The sequence below is a fragment of the Oryctolagus cuniculus genome, chromosome 3 (assembly GCF_051225735.1).
Source record: "Oryctolagus cuniculus isolate XC-2025 breed Fujian yellow rabbit chromosome 3, ASM5122573v1, whole genome shotgun sequence".
NCBI lineage: Eukaryota > Metazoa > Chordata > Mammalia > Lagomorpha > Leporidae > Oryctolagus > Oryctolagus cuniculus.
This window is the reverse complement of record NC_142869.1, coordinates 43,393,027-43,420,188: the sequence shown is the minus strand read 5'-3', so window position 1 is coordinate 43,420,188 and position 27,162 is coordinate 43,393,027. Positions and strand designations below refer to the sequence as shown.

The 27,162-nt window shown below is 37.3% G+C and overlaps 1 protein-coding gene and 1 non-coding gene across 2 annotated transcripts in view; one reads left to right on the top strand and one right to left on the bottom strand.

Annotated features, from left to right (window-relative positions):
- The first annotated feature begins 207 nt into the window (after positions 1–207).
- Positions 208–329, top strand: LOC127491910 (small nucleolar RNA SNORA28). The gene has a single exon (XR_007920837.3). It is a non-coding gene; the product is annotated as a small nucleolar RNA SNORA28 (small nucleolar RNA).
- Positions 330–13,865: 13,536 nt separating this feature from the next.
- Positions 13,866–27,162, bottom strand: part of PGAP1 (post-GPI attachment to proteins inositol deacylase 1) — a 76,551-nt gene continuing 63,254 nt past the window's right edge. The window contains exons 24-27 of the mRNA XM_002712363.6: positions 26,902–26,952; positions 24,205–24,392; positions 22,923–23,027; positions 13,866–21,995 (exon numbers count right to left, since the gene is read on the bottom strand). Of these exons, the coding sequence (XP_002712409.2) occupies positions 21,857–21,995; positions 22,923–23,027; positions 24,205–24,392; positions 26,902–26,952 (483 nt within the window). The 3' untranslated portion in view covers positions 13,866–21,856. The remainder of the gene's footprint in view (positions 21,996–22,922; positions 23,028–24,204; positions 24,393–26,901; positions 26,953–27,162) is intronic.

Here is a 27,162-nt window from a genome sequence, read left to right as displayed (position 1 = left end):
CCATGGTCTTTTTGAGGATTTCTTATATGTATATATTTCAATAATTTTTTGCATTGAAATAACATCTTCAATTTCATTTTCCAAGTGGTATTACTGGCTCCTATGGTAGGTGTATATAACTTTATAAGGAACTGTCAAATTGTCTCAAAAAAAGTGAGCTACCATTTTTGCATTCTCTCAAAGCCAAAAAAAAATGGAAATGACTGCAAGCAGTTCTCTGTAGCAGACTATTAAAACTGTCACAGTTTAAGCTTGTTATAGCAAGGAAGTCTAACCTAGTCTGGTATTGTCTCCTCTGTGAGACAAGCCATTATACAGATCTAAACAGTGTAAAAAAAAAAAAAAAGACAGAAATGAATCTCCAATAAAGGGACTTTTATTCAGGAATAAGGAATAAGATTGCAATCTAGGATACACCTGCACAGGTTTGGTGGTGATGGTGGGGGGAGGCTCTGGTATGTCTGAGAACAAAAGAAAGGTTGGGGTGTATTAGAACAGAGAATTCTACCTGCATTATTCTGAAGGAAAGTTCATAGACACTTTCCACGCTTGAGGGAGCTGGGCAAGCTGTTCCTTCCCAGTAGTGGTAGCTCCCATGTAAACCGAGCTGTACAGTCACGGTTGGCAGGACAGACCATTTTACTGCTAAGTAAAAGCAGTCTTATAGAGAGGGCAATCTGTTTCATTGGATTGGTTCTGCAAGATCATTCCTGGAACAGGCTTGACGATCGGAAGTTTCCACTTCTTTACCACTCCATTTTGTTTGATGAATTTTCACACATTTTCTATAGTAATGTAAAAGAATTCTATTTGTTTCACATCTAGTATTGCCAGCTTTTGAAAATTTTTGTTTTAGGCATTGTAGTTTTAAATTGTATGTTTCTTTTGCTTTTTAAATTTATTTATTTGAAAGGTAGTTAGACAGAGGCAGAGAGAGAGGGAGCTTCCCTCTGCTGGTTCACTCCCCAAATGGCTGCATCAGCTGCATCAGGTCTGAATCCAGCAGTCAGGAACTATTCTGGGTCCCCCATGTTGGTGCAGAGGCCCAAGCACTAAATCAATCTTCCACTGTTTTCCCATGCACATTAGCAGGAATCTGGATCAGAACTGGAGCAGCCGGGACTTGAACTGGGGCCCATATGGGATGCGAGTGCTGCAGGTGGCAGCTTTACCTGCTGCTCCACAGCCCTGGCCCCCAATTTTCATTTTTGTAATGACTATGTTGAGTACCTCTTTATATGCTTATTTGCCATCCATATATCTTCCCTGCTGAAATGACTGGGTATTTTGCTCATTTTTAAAATGGGTTGTTTTCTTATTGTTGAATTTTGATAGTTTTTTAATGTATTTTGGACGTAAGATCTTTTTCACATGTTTGGTTTTCTCCTGCCTATGATTTATCTATTTTCTTAATACTGTCTTGAAGAAGTTTTTATTTTCGATGAAGTAAAATTTATTAATATTTTCATGTATGGGTTGGTCCTTGGATCTAATTTAATGTTAATGTTCTATTTAAAATTTCCCTATTGGCATTTTAGCTGTACCTCTTTGTACTATTGTAAAGGTTACTTTAGGGATTATAATAAATAATCTCACACAAACTTAAAACTATGAGAAATAATCCTTTGGAATTAATTAGCACTAACTAAAAAAAGAAGGCCTCTTTTCAATTATTTTTGAAGCTTTAAAAATGTACTAATCTACTTAGTAAGTATTTGGCTCACAATTAAAATTCCTTTTTTGGGTAAAATCCCAACATGTATAAAAGTAAACAGAATGCAGTAATACAAATCCTATACTTACAACTTAATTTCAACAGCTATCAACACGGAGCCTATTTTGATGTAGATGTAACTTTTTTTGTTAACTCCTTATGTTGGAGTATATTGGTGATTATTCTAATAATTCATTTGAAAAAATATTTAACAAACTTCTACTACGTAAAATATACATTACTACTTGAGAAAATACCAAAAGGTATATGGAAAGGGCCATGCACTGCCAGCCAGGAGGAACAGTCTACATGGAGAAACAGCACAAAGTGGTGGCGTTTCAGAGCCAGATTTACTCATATTCAAAGGCGCATCCACAGGGTAGACAACCTGAGACTGAAGAGCTGGGAAGACATCACCTATCATTTCTTGGGCACCTAAAATGTGGTACTTTATCTCATTTAATCCTCACCCTGGGTTTGTAAGATAGATATCACTAGCCACAATTTATGACAGAGGATTCAGACTCAGAGAGGCTAAATATATGGCCACTGACATACGGAACTGACGTGAGTCATCCACCAACAACATAACAGAAGTCTCAGGCGGTAGCAATCTCTGCAGGAAAGTATAGAAAGAATAACAAACCAGGCTGCGGGCAGACCATTGGAAATCATCATTTTCAATGGAAGAGGAATACCTAGTATGGTCAGAAAATAATTTGACAACAAAGTAAGACAAAATAATATTACAGATTACAGTTTTTCAGTGGAAGAAGTCTATTTCTTGGAGTTTGAATTCTACCACAGGAAAATTACTTAATTTCTCTGGGCCTATTTCCTTTCTTGTGATGTAAGGATAATAATCCTCCCTCGAAGGTGCTGTTGTTTTGTGATTTTTTTTTTAGAATGAAATGAGAAGCTGAATGTGGATGTGCCCGGCATGGATTCTGGTATAATACGGACTCAGTGGATGCCTGCCCGACAGGACAAAGTTCAGGTGAAAGGAAGTCTGTACATACCCCACAACTTGGCCTGGGAGGTTTGTATTAAAATAAATTACTTAGGCCGGCGCCGCGGCTCACTAGGCTAATCCTCCACCTTGCGGCGCCAGCACACCGGGTTCTAGTCCCGGTCAGGGTGCCGGATTCTGTCCCGGTTGCCCCCCTTCCAGGCCAGCTCTCTGCTGTGGCCAGGGAGTGCAGTGGAGGATGGCCCAAGTGCTTGGGCCCTGCACCCCATGGGAGACCAGGAGAAGTACCTGGCTCCTGCCTTCGGATCAGTGCAGTGCGCCGGCCGCGGCAGCCATTGGAGGGTGAACCAACGGCAAAGGAAGACCTTTCTCTCTGTCTCTCTCTCTCACACTGTCCACTCTGCCTGTCAAAAAAAAATTATTTAAATCTTTCAATTTTCTTATGATTTGTTTCCTTTTCTTCAAAGATGAGTTGCCGCACGGATTTCTGATTAAGGATTTCAGTTAATTGCATTTGGTATCTAGGGATCTTATTGCATTTTATAGTCTCACTGGAACAATAAAGCTTTTAAAAGCTAATTTAGAACTGTAAGGTATGGCAACAAAATGAAGAGAGAAAAAAATGGAGATTTTGTATTCTGTTCCCTGTAGTTATGCACCTAAGATCTTGGAGATAATAAAAATTAAGACAGCCATCTGGTGGCATCTTAAGAGATTTAATTGTGTTCACAACATCCCACACATCATGGGAGTCAGGCCAGGTGCCCGCTCAAATCTCACACAGAGAGAGGTTTTCACAAACTTCATTATTAGAAAAGAACTATTAGAGTCAAGTCTGCCAGATTCACTCCCACCTCCCACATGCACTAGATCATAACCAGAGGATTCTAAGTCACGGCATAGAAGTTACCCTGATATGTTCCTCAAAACACTGAAAATGGGGCTGGCGCCGTGGCTCACTAGGCTAATCCTCCACCTTGCGGCCCCGGCACACCGGGTTCTAGTCCCGGTCAGGGTGCCGGATTCTGTCCCGGTTGCCCCTCTTCCAGGCCAGCTCTCTGCTGTGGCCCGGAAGTGCAGTGGAGGATGGCCCAAGTGCTTGGGCCCTGCACCCCATGGGAGACCAGGAGAAGCACCTGGCTCCTGCCTTCGGATCAGTGCGGTGCGCCGGCCGCGGCAGCCATTGGAGGGTGAACCAAAGGCAAAAGGAAGACGTTTCTCTCTGTCTCTCTCTCTCACTGTCCACTCTGTCTGTCAAAAACAAACAAAAAAACACTGAAAATGGAACTACCATATGATCCAACAATCCCACTTCTGGCTGTATCTATCTATCTATCTATCTATCTATAGATAGATATATATATATACACAAAAGAAATTAAATCAGTATCTTAAAGCTGTATATGCAGTCTCATGCTCATTGCAGTATTAGTTCTATCAGCCAAAATTTGGAACCAACCTAGTGCCTATTGATGGTTAAGTGGACAAAGAATATGAGGTACTTATATATGTGTATGTGAACACACAATGGACTATTGTACTGTCTTTAAAAAGAGATACTGACATTTGTAACACAATGAATAAACCTAGCAGGCATTATGCTAAGTGAAATAAGACAGACAAAGAAAAACAAATATTTTGTGGTTTCTCCTACTTGTGGAATCTAAAAAAAGCCCAGGGGTATGAAGTCCTGGGGAGATGATGGTCAAAATGTACAAAGTTTCAGCTATATATGATGAATGCGGCAATCTAATGTAGAGCATGGGGACTACAGTCAGTAATACTGAATTTTATACTTGAAGTTTGCTAAATGTGTAGGCCTTAAATGTTTCCACCACACACAAATACACAAAAGGTAACTATAGAGGTGGTGGATATGTTAATTAGCTTGATTTTAGTAATTATTTGTTTCTATATATAAAATACAAATACAGTATATAATACCAATATAAACATAATTGAATAAAAAATCTTATATAATATAAATATTATATAAACATAATGCTGTATACCTTAGCATTATTTTTTTCCAATTATGCTTCAACAAAAGAGGAGGAAAAGAGATAACCCCAGAGTTACAGATTATCCCCTAAACTAGGTTTCTCCAAAGTGGAGAGGGAGTGTCTGTGCATTCTAAGCGACATGCAGCACAACACATCGGTATGTTAGAGAAAAACGTAATTCATGTTCATGTTTTCAATCTGACAAGTGAAGCTACTCATATTTCACACACGGATTGACAGTGATGTCCTGGCTGCACATAGAGTGTGGGGTTGCACGTGCCTTCGATAGCTCAGCTGGTAGAGCGGAGGACTGCAGAGTGTGGGGTTGCACTGAGAGAAGAGTACAAGTTCTACTGCTTGCAGCAGGATGACAGGTTATCGTACCAATTTGCTGTCTGCTTGTTCACTTTAAGAATACTGTGACATTACAGGGTACATGAGACACTTAAGAGATTTGTGGATCATTTATTACGTTATCTAGTTTTAACTAAACCATTGCAAATTGAATAAGCAGCTATAAGACACTTCTTCCAAGAAAACACAGGTTGAAAATGGCTGTAGTACAAGCACAAACCAACAGAAGAAAGCACTGATACTTGCACTCCTTTGTCAGCCTCACGAGAATTAAAAACAATTATGTCATCAGATTTGATACTTTAACGGTACCTCTCCCCATTAACAGTTACCAAGACTTGAAAAACCAATTTATCTCCATTGTTGTCCTAAATATATTTTGTCTTGTGATATTAGCTATTAATAACATGGAAATATTATAATTAGCAAAATATTTTAAAATGTATACTCTTTAGCATATCCTTCTAAATTTTCTATTACACATTTCATATTTATATACTATAGCAGATGTTTATGGGGGGAGGTCAAAAATCTTTGTTAATAACAATGTGCAATAAAAATGTTTGGAGAGCATTATCTAAAATGATGTATTTTTTTGTACCTTGTGAATCTATACTCTAAAAATATAACTAAATGTTTATTACTATCACAGAGACAGGATGATGGTTATCAGCGGTTGGGTAGTGGGGGGATGGGTCATTATTGTTTAATGTGCATAAAGCATGGAGTATGGAGATGGATGGTAGTAAAGGTTGCAGAACGTTGTGAATGTATTTAGTACGACTGAACTGTATACTTTAAAATGGTTAAGGGAGTTGGTGTTTAGCTTAGCAGTTAAGATGCTGGTTAAGATGCCCACATCCCACATCTGAGTACCTGGTTCAACTCAGGGCTCTGGCTCCTGACTCCAGCTTCCTGCTAATGTACACCCTGGGAGGCAGTGATAATGGCTCAAGTTAATGGGTTCCTGCCACCCATGTGGGAGACCTGCATGGAATTCCCAGCTCTCTGCTTTGGCTTGGCACAGTCCTGCCCTCTGTGGGTATTTAGAAACAGCAGATGGAAACATTCTCTCTCAAATAAATGATTAAGATGTTAACTTTTATATTACACATATTTTACCACAATAAAACACTAGAGAAAAATACTAGTCTGAACAGAGTTTTCTTAAAAATGCAGTAAATATTATACATTCCTAATTAAAATGCAGACATACTGCAATTGTTTTCTTAGAGTATAAACCGGTTTTTCTTTCAATTTTCCTTCAAGTAGATCAAACTCTTTATGCATCAAATCCCTTCTCTCCTATTTCCCCAGCTCCTGCACCACCTTCTTACACTACCTATAGTAACCCCGCTGTGCAACAGAACCCCAGAACTTCTTATCTCTACCCGTAACGTAGTAACTGTTAACCTACCTTTCGTCAGCCCTTCCTTCCAGATTTCCCTATTCTCCACAGCCTTTAGTAACCACCGTTACATTTTTAACTTCTGTGAGGTCAAATTTTTTTTATTTCACGTGACTGAGATCATGTGACATTTGCCTTTTGGTGCTTGGTTTATTTCACTAACATTGTTGCTAATGTCAAGATTTCATTTTTAATGGCCGAGCAGTATGCTTTGTGTATATTTGTATTTTCTTTATCCATTCATCAGTGGATGCTTAGGCTACTTCCATGTCTTGGTTATTTTAATAGTGCCACAATAAACAGATGCTTGTCTCTTCGAGTGAGTTCATATTCCTTGGATGTGTATCCAGTAGGGGGACAGCTGGATCATATGGGGTAGTTCTGTTTTTAGTTGTCTGAGGAACATAATGTTTAATTGACGTGCAAGAGTTCCCTTTTTTGCACATCTTTGCCAGCACTTGTCATTTTTTGTCTTTTTTCTAATAACCAATTTAACTGGAGAACAGTGATACCTCACTGTGGTTTTGATGTTCATTTGCCTGGTTATATTGAACATTTTTTTTTCATATTTATCTTCCTTTAAGGGAGTTTTCTTTTGAACTTCTACCCATTTTAAAATTTATTTTTTTGCTATTGAGTTCATTATATACTCTGATTATTAACTCCTTCTCAGATATATAACTTTTTTTTTTTTTTTTTGACAGGCAGAGTGGACAGAGAGAGAGAGAGACAGAGAGAAAGGTCTTCCTTTTGCCTTTGGTTCACCCTCCAATGGCTGCCGCGGCCGGCGCACCGCACTGATCCGAAGGCAGGAGCCAGGTGCTTCTCCTGGTCTCCCATGGGGTGCAGGGCCCAAGCACTTGGGCCACCCTCCACTTCACTCCCTGGCCACAGCAGAGAGCTGGCCTGGAAGAGGAGCAACCGGGACAGTATCCGGCGCCCTAACCGGGACTAGAACCCAGAGTGCTGGTGCCACAAGGTGGAGGATTAGCCTAGTGAGCCGGGGCGCCGGCCAGATATAACTTGTATATATTGTCTCCCATTTTGTAGGCTCTTTGCTATGTTGACTGAGGCTCTTTAGTTTGTTGAAATTCTATTTGCCTATTTTTGCTTTTATTTTCCTGTGGGTTGGTCCCCTAATAAAAAGCAATTCTCGCCCATCCCAATGTCCTCATTTTCTCCATATTTTCTTCTATTCACATTTAGGTCTTTAATCCAGTTTTAGCTGACTTTTTCACATGATGAGAGATGGATGAGGAGTGGTTTGTCTAGATTCATTCTGCATGTGGATATCCAATTCTTTCAGGATCATTTATTGAAGACTCTTCTGAAGAAGGGATTCCACCTAGCAGTTAAGATGCCCACTACCATTATTAGAGTACCTAAGTCCAAGTACCAGCTTCAGCTACCAATTCTAGCTTTCCACTAATGTGCTCTCTGGAGACATGTCAGGTGATGGATCAAGTGGTTGGGTCCTTGCTATCCCACTAGTAGTTGCCACTCCCAGCTTTGGCCTGTCCCAGGCCCAGCCATTGTAGGCATTTAGGAAATGAATGAGCAGATGGGAAGGTATGCTCGCTTTTTCTCTGTGTGTTCTTGGCATCTTTGTCAACAACCAGTTGATTGTAGATGTATGGGTTTTATTTCTAGGGTCTCTAATCTGTTCTATTGATCTATGTATCTCTTGTATTCCAATACCATGCTGTTTCAAGTACTACAGCTTTGTAATATATTTTTTAAAGATTTATTTGAAAGGCCAAGATATGTATGTGTGTGTGTGTGTATATATATATATATATATATATATATATATATATATATTATATATATATAGAGAGAGAGAGAGAAATAGTTTCCATCCTCTGGTTCATTCCCCAAATGACCACAACAGCCAGGGCTGGGCCAGGCAGAAGCCAAGAACAAAGAGCTTCTTCTGGGTGTCTCACCTGAGTGCAATGGCCCAAAGACTTAGGCCATCTTCTGTTTTCCCAGGCACACTAGCAGGGAGCTGGATAGGAAGTGGAGCAGCCAGGACTGGAATATGGAATGCTGGCATATTCCATTCCAGCACAGCACCAGCCCCCTTTGTAGTACATTTTAAAGTCAGGTTAAGCAGAACAACTTCTGTTTTGTTGTTCTTGCGTAAGAATGCTTTGGGTATTCAGGGTTTGTGTGCCTGCACACAAATTTTAGTGTTTATTCCAATTATGCAAAAAAAAAAGTCACTGGTATTTTGACAGGGATTGCAATGAATCTGTACATCATTTTAATAATACTGATCCTTTCAGTTCATAAACACAGGATGTTTTTCCATCTGTTTTCTTCAATTTCTTTCATCAATGTTTGTTTCCATCAGAGACCTCTCACCTCTTTGGTTTATTTATTTTTTTGGTTGATACTGGAAATGAGATTGGTTTAATTTTTTAAAGAGTTAATCTGGCCGGCACCACGGCTCACTAGGCTAATCCTCCACCTTGCGGTGCCGGCACACCGGGTTCTAGTCCCAGTCGGGGCGCCGGATTCTGTCCCAGTTGCCCCTCTTCCAGGCCAGCCCTCTGCTGTGGCCAGGGAGTGCAGTGGAGGGTGGCCCAAGTACTTGGGCCCTGCACCCCATGGGAGACCAGGAGAAGCACCTGGCTCCTGGCTTCGGATCAGCGCGATGTGCTGGCTGCAGTGCACCAGCCGCGGTGGCCATTGGAGGGTGAACCAACGGCAAAGGAAGACCTTTCTCTCTGTCTCTCTCTCTCTGTCCACTCTGCCTATCAAAAATAAAAAAATAAAAAGAGTTACTCTGTTCTGGTATACAAGGATGCTGGTTCTTGTTAGTAGACTTTGTATCTTACAACTTTGCTGAATTTATTAATTCTTATAGTTTTTTGGGAGTATTTGAGGTTTTCTCTGTATATAAGACCCTATTATCTGCAGTAACAATTGACTTCCTTTTTCCAATATTAGTGCCCCTTCTTTTCCTGCTTCTTGTTCTGGCTAGCATGTCCAGCACTATATCAAGTAAGAGTGGTGAAAGTGGGCATCCTGGTTCCTGGTTTTAGAGAAAACCCTTCAGCTATCCTCCATTCTGATATTACCTGTTGCTTTGTTATATAGGAACTTTGTTATGTTGAGGCACATTTCCTCCATACCCAATTATTTCACTTTTTTTTAAACCATGAAGTAATGTTGGATTTTATTAAATGGCTTTTCTGCATTTGATATTTTCACGATTTTTGTTTCATTCTGTTGATGTGGCAAATCACATTTATTGATCTGTGTGTGTTCAACTATGTTTCCATCCCTGAAATGTAATCCAGTTGATCATGGTGAATAATTTTTAATGTGCTACTGGATTGACTTTGCTAGTATTTTGTTGAGGACTTTGCATCCATGTTAGTCAAGGACATTGGCCTGTAACTTTCATTGTTACTTACTTGTTTAGCTTTGTTATCAATGTAATGTTAGTCTCATGAAATGAATTTACAAGAATTCCCTTTTTCTATGATTTGAAAGAACTGGTTTTAACTCTCCTTTAAATATGTGGTTGAATTCAGCTGTAATTATCCGGTCTGGGGTTTTTCTTTGATGGAACATTTTTATTATTGATTCAATCTCACTATTCATGATTAGACTGTTTACTTACTATATTTATTTTTTAAAAGATTTTTTTTTATTTGAAAGAGTTACAGAGAGAGGTAGAGAGAGAGAGAGAGGTCTTCCATCCGCTGGTTCACTCCCCAGATGGCCTCAACGGCCGGAGCAGTGCTGATCAGAAGCCAGGAGCCAGGAACTTCTTCTGGGTTTCCCACAGGAGTGCAGGGGCCCAAAGACTTAGGCCATCTTTTACTGCTATCCCAGGCCATGGCAGAGAGCTGGATTGGAAGAGGAGCAGCCGGGACTAGAACTAGCACCCATATGGGACGCCAGCGCTTCAGGCAAGGTCTTTAACCCGCTGCACCACAGCACTGGCCCCAGTACTACATTTCTTAATGATTTAATCTTTATAAGGTAGATAGATCCAGAAATTTGTCCGTTTCTCCTAGGTTATATTTGTCACCATACTACTCATAATCCCTAACAACCCTTTGCATTTCTGTGGTGTCAGTTGTAGTGTCTCCCTTTCCAATTCTGACTTCCAATTTTCATTTTACTTTTTTCTTAGTCTAGCTAAATGTTTGTCAGTATTATTTCTTTCCAAAAAATCAGCTGTTTCATTGAGCACTGTACTGTTTCCAGTCTCTATTCATTTCTGCTGAGGTTTTTAAAAGTTTCTTCACTAATTTGGGGCTTGATTTGTTGTTTCCTACTTCCTTGAGACGTAATGAGTTACCTGAAATGTTCCTGATTTTTTTGATGCAAGTGTTGATTGCAAGGAACCTCCCTCTCAGTACAGATTTTGCTGCATCCCATTAGTTTTGGCATGCTTTTTCCATTTTCATTCACTTCAACAAGTTTTTAAATTTCTAACTTAATTTCTTCCCCATTGGCTGCCCAAAAGCAAGTTGTTTTCACATATTTTGTATTTTTGAAAGTTTTTCTTGTAATTTCTAGTTTTATTGCATTGTGATCAGAAAATACATGGAACATGATTCTGACTAGTTTTGAGATCTGCCCTATGATGCATCCTAGAAAATGCTTCAGGTGCTGTTCTGAAAACGTGTGTTCCGCAGCTGCTGGATGGCATGTTCTGTAACTGCCTGTCGTATCTAACTGATCTTGGGTGCAATTTAACTTTGCTGTTCCTTCAGTTTTCTGTCTGGACGATCTGTCCATTTCTAAAGTGGCCTATTAGAAAAAATGCTTCAGCTCACAGGCGACATCCAAATTCTGACTGCTCAAAATCAACAAAACAGAACAAATCCATTAATAAAAATATTCTCCCTCTCTCACATAACATGCCCAACAGCCCAGGGGTAGGGGCTTTTCCTTCTCTTTTAGACCTATATAAATTCATTCAGTGAATAGAGAGGCTTTAACATCTTACATTTAACTAATCGGTTCTCTGAATTAAAACTAGAGAAAATATTAAGCATAACAATTTTGTAAAAGATGTTAGCTTCATGTTATGCATGATATGCAGATTTTTAAACTGTCCTCAAGATTCGCACCTGCACTGCACACTTCGTAATAAACCCCACTCCTTGACTGTGGGCGGCATCAGCAAATAGGATGGAAAATGATTACATTACCTTATGTGGCGAAAGGATTTTTTTTAAAGATTTATTTACTTAAAAGAGTTACAGAGAGAGGAGAGGCAGAGAGAGAGAGAGAGAGAGAGAGAGAGAGAGAGAGAGAGAGAGAGAGAGAGAAAGAGAGAGATGTCTTGCATGTGATGGTTCACCCCCCAGTTGGCTGCAATAGCTGGAGCTGTGCTTATCTAAAGCCAGAAGCCAGAGTCTTCTTCCAGGTCTCCCACGTGGATGCAGGGGCGCAAGCACTTGGGCCATCTACTGCTTTCCAAGGCCATAGCAGAGAGCTGGATTGGAAGATGAGCAGCTGGGATTTGAACCGGCACCCGTATGGGATGCACTGCAGGCAGCAGCTTTACCCACTACGCCACAGCGCTGGCCTCCCAAAAAGGATTTTGACCATGTAATTAAGATTTACTTTGAGTTAATCAAAAGAGAAATTATTTCAGTGAATTTAAAATCTGGATTTAAGGGTCAGAAGCAGAGGAAGTTAGAGTGACAAAGTGGGGGCTGGCGCTGTGGCGTAGTGGGTAAAGCTGCCACCGGCAGTGCTGGCATCCCATATGGGCACGGGTTCTAGTCCCTGCTGCTCCACTTCCAATCCAGCTCTCTGGTGTGGCCTGGGAAAGCAGTGGAAGATGGCCCAAGTCTTTGGGGCCCTGTACCCATGTGGGAGACCCAAAAGAAGCTGTTGGCTCCTGGCTTTGGATTGGCACAGCTCCGGCCATTGCAGCAATTGGGGAGTGAACCAGTGGATGGAAGCTAGCTCTCTCTCTCTCTCTCTTCCTCTTGTTCTCTGTGTAACTCTTTCAAATAAATAAATAAATCTAAAAAAAAAAAAAAAAAACCTGACCAAGTGGAATTTTTCTGCTGGTCTTGAAAGAGCAAAATGCCACGCTATGAAGGGATGTGTTGCAGAGCAAACACCAGAGCTCAGCCAGCAAGAAAACAGGGACTTCAGCCCTGTAACCACAAGGAAGTGAGTCCTACAAACAACTTAAATGAGCCTCAAATAAGACAGCAGTCCCACCCAAATCACTGATTTCAGAAGTAAGGCTCTGGGTAGAGAATCCAGTTGGGCTATATTCAGACTTCAGAAATGTGGGCAAGCAAATGGATAATTTGTTTTTATATAGAAAACTCTTATTTAATATAAATTTCAAAAGTCCAACTTTTGGATTATAGCAGTTATAGATAACGTTTTAAGCTGGCAAATGTGTAATGATTTGCTATGCAGTCATATATATATGTATATAATATACACAATGTGTGTGTGTATCTACCTATCTATATGAGAAAGGGGGTGAAAATGAAGAAGTTGAAAAAAGGGGGACAAAGCTAGTGGTAAAGACACATGAGATTTTCATGTTGTGAAGTTGGCGGTTTCTAAATTGGGTTGGTTTCAAAATAGTCCTTTAGGTAACCAAAGCAAATAAATCTTCTACTTAAATACTTTCCTTCCTTTAAAATATACTTTTGGAGCACATTTAATGACATATAATGCTATTATGGGTATATAATTCATAATGTTCATAAATTTATGGATGCTCATTGAAATAATTTAGAAGAAAATCATCCTTAAAATACATCCTACCCCATTTTACTCCTCACTCTCATTCCATAGTAAAGGCAGAATCTATGCTTAATCTCAAATTCTTTAATGCTTCTTTTGGCACATTATAGTCCTAAAGACAGTCTTTTTAGTTGCTACTAGGATCCCTAACAAGTGAATTCTATTGACTAACATATTATCCACTAACCTTGTTTGAAAATTATTTTTGGGGCACTGGCAAAACAGAACCTCAGGCTTGTTACCTAAAGATCAAATTCAGTAAATCTGGAATAAACTTGAAACCTGTCTACAAACTATGCATAAATGATTCTCATTCTGACTAAATTGGGAACACAGTCACCCAAGAGTATATCAAATAGCATAAGCAAAGTGGAAAGCAAGGTTTTTGGAAGAATTTTAACTGTGTAATCCTTAACATAGAATATGAATCATGAAATGTTCTTGCAGATGCATGTGGGGAACTACAAAATACAATGTTGGAAAAATCCCATAACTTATCTTGCTTCTAATGTTTACTTGTGATATGTCATAGCCCATCCTGACTAGGCATTCTAATTTCTGAAACGCTAGAGGACATTATAAAGAAACCACATTTTAAAGGTTTTCTTCTATGAGAGTACTGTGGAGAGTATGTGAACTGGGAAGCAATCTTTGCACCACATGTGCTTATTCACCAAATTTATTTTTGAACGCCCAGAACACCAGATGGTAACAGATTAAAAAGAAAGCACCAAGAATGGCTACACATTAATACCTGAGCGGAGACTGAAGGCAAATATTCATCTATTAAACCTACACCATAATGTTGAAACTCAAGTAAAAACATTCACAACACTCTACAGAGTACAATAAGTAGCACTTTTTGTGAATTACAACCAGTTAAATGTAATTATGTCAATTATACCATAAGAAAAATACACACAAAATTACACATAAGGGTATTTAGTACACCATACATTGTACAAAGTACTAGAGAAAATCATGCGTGTTTAAATGGAAAGATCTGCAAGGTGACAATCATGTTTCCGTATACGCAACAGGACAAGTTCCTCTGCACTGCTAAGTATTGGTACTAAGCAATGTATTTGCTGTATGAAACCAAAATTAATTTGCAAATAAATGATTACTTTACTGAGTCTATCTCAGCGTAACAGTTTGTCCTCTAAAATTTTAACTATAGTATAAAAATTAATGTAAGTTGAGAGCCATTTATTTTATTACATATTCTTGATGAAACTACTTTTTTATCAATTTGTCCATGCTTTAAGGAAAGATATAATTTCTTTTTAGATATTTTGAGAGAAACCTTTTTTGGGGGTCCTTTGGGGGAGATACTAAAGAGGAAATAGGAAGAAAACAAGTGTTATTATGTCCAAATTTGAAATTGAAAAATATATTCTTCAAGTACACAGACATGTAGGCATCTTTTAACAAAGACCATGATTATCCTATAAAAGGAATAATTTGGATTTTAAATAAGCACAGCAAAAATGTAAGACTTTGTGTATTTTTTAAAAAAACTATAGCCTTAAATCTTTAAAAAAAAAAAAAAAGAACCTTGATCTGATACTTTAAAAATAATTAGGAAGGAAAAAGAAAGATAAATGGCGTAAAATAATATTAAAAATATATTAAATGAATCTCAGTAATTACTGAAAAACTACAATTGGGTAAATTAACTTTATTTGATGTATACATACACAAACCTCAATAATCTGAGGAAAAACGAGAACATGTCTTAGCAAAGAATTCATGTCTCTGATATTCATTAATAAGACAAAAATTACAAATGAAAGTTTCTCCATGTGAAATAAGTTCACAATAGAAGAGCCACCATCTTCTAAAATAATTTTTTCAGACACATTAGCCAAACTTTATTTTCTACATCTATGTAGCTTACTTAAGTCAATTAAAAAGAAAAACTACAGAAATTAAGGGAGAATTCTAGAGCAATAGTTCTGTAAATATAAGGGGGAAGTACCAGTATTTTTATTTCACCAACCTCAAATAAAAAGATTTAAGACCAATTTGCAAAGACCACCCATAATAAAATATAGTTATAAACCTGCAGGGCATTCCTTTATCATTTTAAGGCACAATCTGTTTTATCCCAAATTACTACAAGTTCAAGGTCACAGTGATGATTATATATTCGATTTTGGTCTGGTTTCTCATGGGTACATTGCTACATTTATATTTAGTCATGATTTTCAAAAACTGCAATACAATCACTTCAAAACAATGTTTACATCATTGCTCTGTATTTTAAAAATGTAAATACATGATACAGTTTCCTAACTTAGATACACTACAAATTGGAGCCTTTTCTCCCTCCCACCACAGAGGAGGGAAAGGTTATATAACCAATATTCCAACAAATAGATACTTGACTATAGAACGCATTACATTAAACACAGCCATCTCCTACTAAGGCTAACATTACTCAACACAGAGGACAAACTCATTCCAAAAAAAGTGTACACTGAATTTACGTCTTGTACATCATCTCTTTACTAATATCACCCATAGCTCCCATTATATAATTGGATCAACTATCACTATATCAAGGCCAAATATTTTAATATTTGGCTTTATGTGCTGCCTCTTCACCTCAGGGCTACTTAATGCAAACTGTACGAACACTACTGAGCAGAGAAACAGTAAGTGTAATAAATGATGGGGCAAACTACGAGGGGCTGAAATTTCCTTAGAATTTCAATGGGGAAAAATTACAGCATTTAAGCAAATAAACAGCAGTTTCTGAGACTACACTATTTCTACTTGTCTCTCAAGTACACCACTGTATTAATGTTAACACTTTAGCATTAACATCTTGATTTTCTAGAATATTTTCCTTTAAGAAAAACACTTTAAAAAAGTTTTACTTCACTGAATTATGTTAGGTCCTAGTGGATAATTTCCCCTGGTGAAACATGTGACTGTATAAAGGGATTAAATGGAAACACAAAGAAAACAAAAGAAATTCCATAATAAACTTTCAATTATATAAATGAGATACCTATACCAAAACAGTTTATACAATAAAAATTAATGTTTCATATCACAAATGAATTTGAAGCATAGTTACTTCAAATGATCACTTCAACTAAATGCTGAAAGATCATTATTGTATGAATTCTTATACTTAATAAAATCTGAAAAGTCAAGAAATCAGGCAAAATAGGACATACTCTGCAATAATCTTAAATATTTTCAAAAGAAAAATTGGAATATGGAATAGAAGCTTTTATGCTTTACATATTTATTAAGTCCTAAATAATAAATACTGAGAAGATTATTTTTGTTTTAATTCCAATATGCTAAGAAAAGTTCATTGGCACAAATATCCAGAGGTATTTTACAGTTTCATTTAGCTTTGGTGGCAAAGTGTGTTTTGCTAACCATACGAATACAGTTATATAATTTCCAATGCAGAGCTTTATGCTAAGAATTTTTTTCCTATAAAAGGGATGTAAAAAGTCCAATATGAAACAGAACAAGTGCAACATGAAATACAAAATATGCCTATCACCTAGGCTTTTGAACAGTTAATATCTCTAGGCTTTGTCTATAAACTTTCGAAAAACATTACTACTATATAAATACTAAAAACCAAAACATTAAAAAAATAGCATATGAACTTTACCAAAATGGTTACTTTTAGACTTTCTAAACTAAGATTGAATTGAAATATGTAAATAAACAAACTAGTTAAAATACACCAACAGATACAGTTTCTTTTAAGTGTTCAAAATCTTAATGTACAGTGATTACAGATCGATTCTGACTCGTATTTACCAAGTCATATAGAAAGTCATCAGAAACTAACTGATCACTTGATATTTCAAAATTTTTGGCAGATAACACGCCAAATGTTTTCACAAAGTATTTACTGGATTTAAAAATTATCAACCATATACAATTTAATCAAGAAGTAGCTTAAAATATCACCAAGCTTTTGAAAGACATGTTATCAATTTAGGTATTCTGTCAAATTTATACTATAAATGGAACAATAGCTTGTCTATTCTCACTACTGCCAAATTTTATGTTGTTCTCAAAACAGAATTATTAAGCATATAAAATCAGGACAGTCATTTTTTTTAAAAAAAAGTATGAGCTTTTGAGAATTTACAGTACATACATCTGAATTTGGATTACTGATCTGACGTTTCCTTATAAAAACCAAAGAGCATAAGTAACTTCACAGCCTTATTTCCTCGACCTACTAAAATTTACTGAGAAACAATGTATGAGAAGTATGTATAAATAAAAGTTCATTATAGAATTTGAAATGTTCTTTGTTCAGAAAGACTGGCCTAAAATTTTAGCTCTCAATCACCTTACAATGTTGTAAAAAATATCTTCTATGTTTACCTTATTTGGCAAGAAGTTTCCTGGCAGAGTCTAATTTCCTATTACAAATACTTTTACTGCGTCCTCTCATCTATTGAGTGTCACAGTCTCCAAGCTGATTTTCCTCAGTAAACTTCACAAGGTATCTTGTTTCCTATGATATAAAGTTTGTAAGTACTACACATTTGAGAGAACAAAAAGTGACAAGGAAAAACAATCAAAAATACCTAGTCACAGAAGGTCCCAACATACTAAAAATTTTTTCCCAGATGATTTTAAAACCTTTTCCTAAAATTTCAAATGCAGCATTGAGAAGTGTTACACTAAAACCTTATTAATGGGAAACATTACACTGACTGAGACCTAATGTCTAAGATGAAAGCACAGGCCAACTGGTTTATGTGGGCACTCAGGAGTCAATAGCCCTAGTTTACCTCAAAAGAACTGAAAACTGAGTTTTACTTCCCTGTATTTCCCTTGGCCACTTTCTACAAGAGGTGCTAACAAGTAGCAAAGAGGAATGAATACATCATGTTCTGAGAAGTCCAAAGAATTAAGAAAATGTAAGAACTGTTTAATGAATAAATCATCCCGGCCGGCGCCGCGGCTCACTAGGCTAATCCTCCGCCTTGTGGCACTGGCACCCCGGGTTCTAGTCCCGGTTGGGGCGCCAGATTCTGTCCCGGTTGCCCCTCTTCCAGGCCAGCTCTCTGCTGTGGCCCGGGAGTGCAGTGGAGGATGGCCCAAGTGTTTAGGCCCTACACCCAATGGGAGACCAGGAGAAGCACCTGGCTCCTGCCATCGGATCAGCACGGTGCGCCGGCCGCAGCATGCCGGCCGCGGCGGCCATTGGAGGGTGAACCAATGGCAAAAGGAAGACCTTTCTCTCTGTCTCTCTCTCTCACTGTCCACTCTGCCTGTCAAAAATAAAAAATAAAAAAATAAAAATAAATAAAAATAAAAATGAATAAATCATCCCACATAAATTTGAGTGTTATGGAAATGTGTAGTGTCTACAAAAGTGATAACTAACAACAAAGATCTATTAAACCCACTATAGTTCTTTATGTCCATTTCCTCATTGAATAATCATGTAGATATTAGTATAGTTCACTCAAGAAAAGGTATCCTGTTATACAATCTGAATTTAACTAACCAAAATATGAAAACGAAAGATTGATTATTATCTGTATGTATTAAAGAGACTCAAAATCATTGTTAACCAGGCACAAATGGCTTTTTCTTAGAAACACTGCCTTAAGTATTTTCATTCTGATGATAAACAAGGAAAGAGTTATGAAAACCTGTTTAATTTCTGGCATAAAAAGGGTCCAGAAAAAAGTGTCAATAATCTCCATCATACTGTCAGTTTTAAATTACAATAATAACCCCAGAGGAGGCCTTAGAAACATTCTAAGTACCCAGTGTTTTCCTTTCCAGTTAGTGTTTGGTCTATTCATCAACAATAGAGTCCAGGAATTATTTTATAAGCTCAATACTCAAAACACAACAATTTCTAAATAAAAATGCCCTAAGAGTAGAGTTCAGAAATTTGCTGAATTAGATAATATCTTACTGCCACTGAGCAGTCAGATGCTGCTAAGAGGGCTGTACTGTTTTGCCAACTAATACTATAGGTTGTAAGCATGAGAAAAACAGTATGTAATCTAAAGGCAAAGGATTTTTTTTCCCAAGTGTGCATGTCCTACGATTTTGCTAATCTTAGGACACAGTCTACCTTCTCAACTCTGGTAGCAATTTGAATTTAAAGTGCTTGATGAAGACCCTGTCAAAATGAAAGTGTACACAAAGTATATGAAAGTGTACATATAGAATTCAAACTGAATTCAAGCAACGAGGACCTGAGACAGGCCAATATAGTTGGGGGCACTGTTCCAGCAGAATAAGGGAATGATTGTGAAAGAGTGAATGTGCATTTATACTGAGTTTCATTTGTCCTAAATTCACAAATGGGGTATTTTTATCATAGAGGACTGAAAAAAATCTAGAAACACAAATGAAATCTACAAAACATACTATCTTCTTTTACCTTCTATTTCTTCATTTTTCAATACCATTATATATATATGTGTGTGTTCGTATATAAATATATATAATGGATAAAGCCCCTACCTATTTATAAAGAGTTTAATTGGAATTCTGTCATCTTTAAAATGAAATATTTGGTTGGCACATATAGTACTTAACGGATTGGAAAAACCATACTCACATGAAGACATTTTAGTGAGAATTAGTTTGCCTAGTCTAGTACTTTAAAAAGCAAGTGCACTCCTCACAAATGAGAAAAAGTTTGAGTCTCACTTTATTCATGAGCAGTAGTGACTGGGTGAAACTTTAGATCATATAAATAATGATTATGCCTGTCAACAGAAGATACAAATTAATGAAGTTCTTTCTATATGTAGATATAAGTGCAAATTCAGAAACAGTTAAATGACATATTTAACTTGTAACTAGAGATACAGTGGCAAACTAAAAGATACCACATGTAAAAAGTTGTTTATAAGGACATGTAAAGCCATAGGCAGAAGTGTCCTTAACTTAAATATGGATGTGGTATGTCATGAGATAAGTATATAATAAATTCTGCTTTCCCTCAGGGACCGAACACACAAACACTAATATTTTATCCCTTTTGCTAATTCTTTCAAACAACCAAAAGCCTGATGTGGCTGCCACATCTATTATGAAGTTATCACTTTCCTTTAATAGGCTCAGTAAGTGAAAATATACATACTGAACAATAGGCATGAAGCTGGAAAAAGACAACAATGGAATCAAACTTGTAATCCTCAAATAAAACAGCAAGACTTTTTTTTAACTGATGCTTGAAAAGCAAGGACCTGAGAAGAACTGAGAAATGAGGTAAACCTCTACAGGCAGTAACATCTGAGAGCCTGCAATGGAATCCAGAAGCAACGGCAGAAAAAATGAAACTGGTTCTCTAGGACACCCCTGGGTACTAACAAGGACACAAGTTCACAAGTGTGGGCTCACTTTACTTGAGAGATTTTAGATATTTACAGTATACACATCTACAAGAAGGGCTACACGAGCCAGGTGTTAGCTCAGCTTGAGTTTATGCCATCCAAAAGCTAAGACTACTATATTCTTTCATCTTGTTCCATTACCTTCTTCCCACTCCTTTGCAGCTAAGAATGAACTGAAATTCGAAATGAAATAGAAATGTTACTCTCTTATTTGTCAATTACCCTATAAGTCATCTGGGAAAATCAAGATTCCTCTGTTACTAGCTAAAGTCTCAATTTATTCAGGTGTACTGTTAACATTTATACTACTAAATATTCATAGCTTCATTTTATACATCAAATATAAAGCCACACTTGATCATGTTGATATTTTCCCACAGATTAAAAATGGCACAAACCTAGAGTTTTCCAACCAATGGAATTTAGTTACCAATTTATCATGACTGGAGGCACTTTTAGAAACCATGGGGAAAATGAATTATATCAAATGGCATAGACCGAACAACTGAACTCCTTCAATGCCAGTAAGTAAATATCTATGAGAATTTTCTTTATATTTAACAATAGATCTCTTTAATGGTCTCCTAGTATTCACCAAGAATACCTAAGATTCATTTTTGAAAATAATAAGAATATTTCACTGTTTCAAATTTGAATCATGTTTCCATCCATCAGTCTTGCACTGGTTACCAGGAAATCCTGTCTCCTTACAATTCAAAGCAGTGATTTTCATGGATGTTAAGAAGACAAACAATCTACTAGATTCCCTATAGCTGTCAAAAACTGACCGAAGACTCTTCGTGGCTATTTCACTTTTGGGAAACCCAACAGCTGTAAATTTCATCAATCTTTTAAGACTTATTTTCCAAATGTAAACCACAACAAATATAAAATAACCCAGTTCTCAGAAGAGAGCATGGTGAAACGAGCAGAGTGTCTGACATGAGATTATAATGCTGTAGCTACTGAGTCTCTATGTGAAAATCTCTGGCACGATGATGAAGCAGAGTAGTAGATAATGCACTGCAGTCCTCAAAGATAGTGGCCAGCACATCCTTTCAATAATTTTTCAAACATGACTATTACCAGATATTATACCACAAAACAAAACCATGCTTCAACTACTTTTCTCAAGCAGTACAAAACTAATTTCCTATTTTTCAATACTGTAAAAATAGACTTGTCTTCTCCAAAGGACCTCGCTGTCCATGTTGATGGATCTGTATGTTCATTCTTCTTACGGACCCTAAAGGCATAAATCATCTTCATCATTCCTTATGTCCACCCTTACATAAAGTTGCACAATGCATGGAGTAAAAGAGGAATGAAGACAAAGCATGGAACCCTGTATAAGTGTGCTGACCCAAAAGCAATTACACCAACAGCCAGAGGAAGTGGAAACTGTGAGGCAGTCTTCAATAACTTACTGCAAAGAGAGGAAAATAAATGTTATGCAAACTACATTGTGAGCTAAAATAAAATGTCTGTTTCTATCCAGAAAATAGCCAGCTTTGTTTAATCTTTCACATTTTAACAACATAAAAATATTAGCAGGGCTTTTATTCAGCAATTCTATCTTTAGGAATGTGTTCTAACAAAAACAATCAATAATTTTCAGTAAGACACAGCTGCAGGAATGTTTATCTTACTCCTACTTAAAAAGCAAAAACCTAGCCAAACAAAAAGCAGTCATATTTAATTTGTAACAAAAGGCGCACATAAGACAAAACACTAAAATTTTTAAGAGAATACTACTCTCAGAAAAGACTATCACGTTTTGCTCTGAAAACAGAGAAACTAAGGATAATATGGATTAAGAAACTTGCTGAAGGATACAGAGCTAGAAAATGGTGAGTCAAGCTTTAATCCCAGGTCTACTTAATTCTAGAATATCTGCCAGAATCAACAGAAAAGGCCTCCAGAGCAACAACCGGTAAATAAAAAGCCAAGTATTACTTCAGAAAATTCCAAACATATACAAAAGTAAGCTGCATAATGAGCCCTCACGCACCCATGACCCTGTTTGAAAAATTATCAAATCAGAGCCAATCTTACTTCGTCTATCTGCTTCCACTCCTGTACTTTTTGGAAGCAAATCATTCGTATCTTTCAAGGGTTAACTTTTAAGGAAAAAAACCTGTATAATTACAGCCTAACAACTAAGACCTAAAATTAAGAAAACAAGGATAACACACTTGCATATAAACTATATCTGCTTATAAATCATAATATTGTTGTGGCTTTACTTTTAGGAATAGTCTAATTCATTAAATTAAAGAGTATGTTTCAGAAATAAAATAAAGGTGATAAAGGCCAGAAGAAATATGAGGAAAGAAAGATTAAACTACTGTACCTTGATTTTACTGAAACAGTGTAAGTATTTCCAAGAATTGCCATAGTCGGAATAAGGATAAATGCCAAAGGCTTACATGGATCAGGATTAAGTTTAAAATAATACCTGTAACAATAAAAATATGAAACATAAGTCAACAAAACAGACCAGGTCTTTTTAAATTGTTAGAATAAAATTATATAATGGTTAGAGTATTACAGTAGCAATATATATGAGAGTTCTAAACAGCTCATGAAGAGTCTAGTAAGTAATTTTTTATTCTAGATTATTTTTATACCCAATACTTTATATGTAAAATTATGTTTACAAATTACTAAAGGAAATGATAATACACAGTATGAAAGCACTTCCTTTTTACAATAGGTTTATGCCCAAAAAGGGGGCAGAGGGGAAGAGATACTGATTGATTGGGTGAGAGTGATCTCTGATCTGCTGGTTCACTTTCCAAATGCTTAACATCCAGGACTGTCTCATGCATTTATTGACAGTAAGTTTCTACAGCCTTCAGAATCACAAATTTGTGTTTCTCAAATAATTCTGACTGCAAATGTGTTAAGAAAACAGTGGGCACTGACTAAAAAGAGGGACAATAGAAGGATATTAACATCTGGTAACCTTTGACTTAATTTACTGAATTTATTTTTGGTTTACCAACTTAAAGAAATACTTTCCATATTTAGATAAACTGAAAATTTTATTTTTGATAACTATATTTAGTAGTGAAGGGTTCAAATCCTACTGGGATGAGGTCATCTTTTACTTAGTAATTTTTCAGTAGACAAAAATACAATTTATTCTTTTTTGGCTGATTTTTGGGGAAGTTTATTCTCATGGTAAAGAAGAGAATGTTAATGTACTAAATACAAATTTCAGGTAATATATAATTGTGTGTGTGTGTGTGTTTAAGATTTTTTCACCTACATGAAAGACAGAGTTATAGAGAGAGAGAAGAAGAGACAGAGAGAAATCTTCCACCTGCTGGCTCACTTCCCCCAATGGTCACAATGGCTAAGGCTGTGCCAGGCCAAAGCCACGAGCTAGGAGCCATCTTATGTTGTTTTCCCAGGCACACTGGCAGAGTTGGATGGGAAGCAGAGCAGCTGGGACTCAAACAAGCGCCCATATGGGATGGTGACGCTGCAGGCCGCAGCTTAACCTGCTGTGACATAGGCCCCAAACTTGTGTTCCTGAGGAATTTTCGTGGAGTATCAGGAAGAAGTCTCTATTTAAAGATGCTTATTGTTTGAACGACATAAATAATAATTATATACATAAAACTCACTTAAGATTCTTTAGCCAATAAATTAAAGACGGCATGCTGAGTAACACTATCCATGTTAGTAAGTTAATCACAGTACTGTGCATACGAAGGCTGTCTTCAGCATCATTAGCAGATAAACGAAGATGGTGTACTGCAGAGTCTTTATGGTGATTGGATTTTTTTTCACTTCTTCTAGAATGCTTGGGATTCTATAAAAGCACAAAATTAAAATATCAAGATGCTAAGTAAACAAAAATAATTTTAAGATATTATTTATTCAAAATCAAGCTCAAGTACTTAAAAGATAAACAAGTATATCTTTCCATTACCAAAGTGACATAAATCATTACAATTATTTAAAGACACTTTAAAATGGTTATAGTTACAATACTTTTTCATTCCTTTGACTTTCTATTCTCACAGCTGAGAATATGAGTGTGCTTCAAAAAGTCTGTAGAAAAATGTTATTAAAAGGTAAGTTTATTTTAGTGTAAAACACTTTGAAATCCATGCATACAAGGGGACTTTAAGAAGTTCATGAAAACGTGTATTATGAAAAAACTGCATGGATTTCAGAATTTTTTTGTTCTGAAATAAACATTCTTAATGCCATTTTCCATGAGTTTAAAAACAATTTATTTGATATTTGAGAGGCAGAAAGAGACAAAGACACAGATAGACAGAACGTGTTCCCATCTGCTGATTCACTCTTCAAATGTTCACAACTGCTGGAGGTAGGTGTGGGCAGAGTTAAACCTGGGAGCAAAGAATGCAATCCAGGGTCCCAATTACTTAAGCCAATAAGGCTGCCTCCTATGGTCTGTGTTAGCAGGAAACTGCAGTCAGGAATCAAACTCAGGTTCTTTGATGTAGATGTGAACCTCTTAACTGCTGGGTAAACACAGAGTCTTTTTCATGAGCTTTTCAAAGTATCCTGTATATCCCTATCTTCCAGGTAATTATCAAAATAAAATTCAAAAGATCTCATAATTGTGTTATATTTTCAGCAGTGTGATTTCAGATGCTCATATGCACCCCTCCACCTATCGTCTCCATCTTTTCTGCTCCTCCTGAGAAGTTAGGGCAGGTGGATTAATGTGAGTGCCAGGAATGTGAGTCTTTAAAAAGTTATAGTGGTGATTTATAAACAGGACAGTAAAAAGTCTGGTTTATAGAGTTTCCCTGGGGTAATATCCCACAACTTGGGGTAGGAAGGTCAGGACTTTTTTTTTTTAAGCTAGTCATTTAAAAAGTACAGTGTATTTTTTTGAATGACTAGAGTCTGAACAATTCTGAAAAACCAAAAATCCTGTTGGAATGGTAGCAACAAAAACTGCATAACTCATTGAAGCACATGAATAATTTTGCATTTTAAAAGCTTAGGGAAAATTCAATTTGAAATTATTCCAAACTGTCAAGTATCATAAGCTGGTATTTAAGATGCTTGTGGCCGGCGCCATGGCTCAATAAGCTAATCCTCCACCTAGCGGCGCCGGCACACAAGGTTCTAGTCCCGGTCGGGGCGCCGGATTCTTTCCCGGTTGCCCCTCTTCCAGGCCAGCTCTCTGCTGTGGCCAGGGAAGGCAGTGGAGGATGGCCCAAGTACTTGGGTCCTGCACCCACATGGGAGACCAGGAGAAGCACCTGGCTCCTGGCTTCGGATCAGCATGGTGCGCTGGCCGCAGCACGCCAGCTGTGGCAGCCATTGGAGGGTGAACCAACGGCAAAAGGAAGACCTTTCTCTCTGTCTCTCTTACTATCCACTCTGCCTGTCCAAAAAAAAAAAGATGCTTGTAAATACTATTTATGTTTTTTAATTTTGTAAAATAAAGATTTCTTTTTAACCAAAAAAAATTCAAAAGATAATTTGTAATAATACCAAAATGACACAGTAACTGATAAAGATCAATTTAGAATGACTTAAATTTATTTTAGTAGTGTTTACTTTCCTTAAAGTTACTTAAATTCATAATACCTTTTAAACACTGTAAGATCATAATTTTTTTTTTTTTGACAGGCAGTGGACAGTGAGAGAGAGAGACAGAGAAAAAGGTCTTCCTTTGCCGTTGGTTCACCCTCCAATGGCCACCACGGCCGGCGCACCACGCTGATCTGAAGCCAGGAGCCAGGTACTTATCCTGGTCTCCCACGGGGTGCAGGACCCAAGCACTTGGGCCATCCTCCACTGCACTCCCGAGCCACAGCAGAGAGCTGGCCTGGAAAAGGGGCAACCGGGACAGAACCCGGTGTGCCGGCACCGCAAAGTGGAGGATTAGCCTATTGAGCCACGGTGCCGGCTAAGATCATAATCTTTAAAACATTATTTATCTGAAAGGCAGAGGGACAGAGTGGGAGAAGACAGAGAGAGAGGGAGAAATCTTCCAACTGGTTCACTCCCCAAATGGCCACAGTGGCTGGGACTGGGCCAGGAGCAAGCCAGGGGCTTTATATACAGGTCTTCCACATGAGTGCAGGGCCCCAAATACTTGGGCCATCTTCTGCTGCTTTCCCAAGTGCATTAACAGGGAGCTGGATCTGAATTGGAAAAGCCAGGACTCAAACCAGTGCCCAAATGGAATGGCAGACTGCAGGTGGTGGCTTAACTCACTACATCACAATGCTGGCCCTGAGATCATAACATCTTTTAAAAACAGAATCTTACTATTCCACATGTTATTTCACATTGAAGTTACATACAGTTTTGAAGATAAAACTCACCACAGGCTGGTTATTTTTAAAAGTTGTTAGGCAGGCTTGCAAATGAACGATCTAGGAAAAAGGAATGACTTGTACTTTAGTTTGAAACAATGAGTATGAGCCTTTCTACTAAAAACTGAGAAGCAGTTTAATCTGGAATTTACAAAACCTAAACAAATGAAAATTCACTTAAACATTATTTTATAAAAGATGATAACTACATACACTTGCTATCATGGATTTAAAAAAAAAGTAGAAAACAAAATAATACAAATTTCCCAG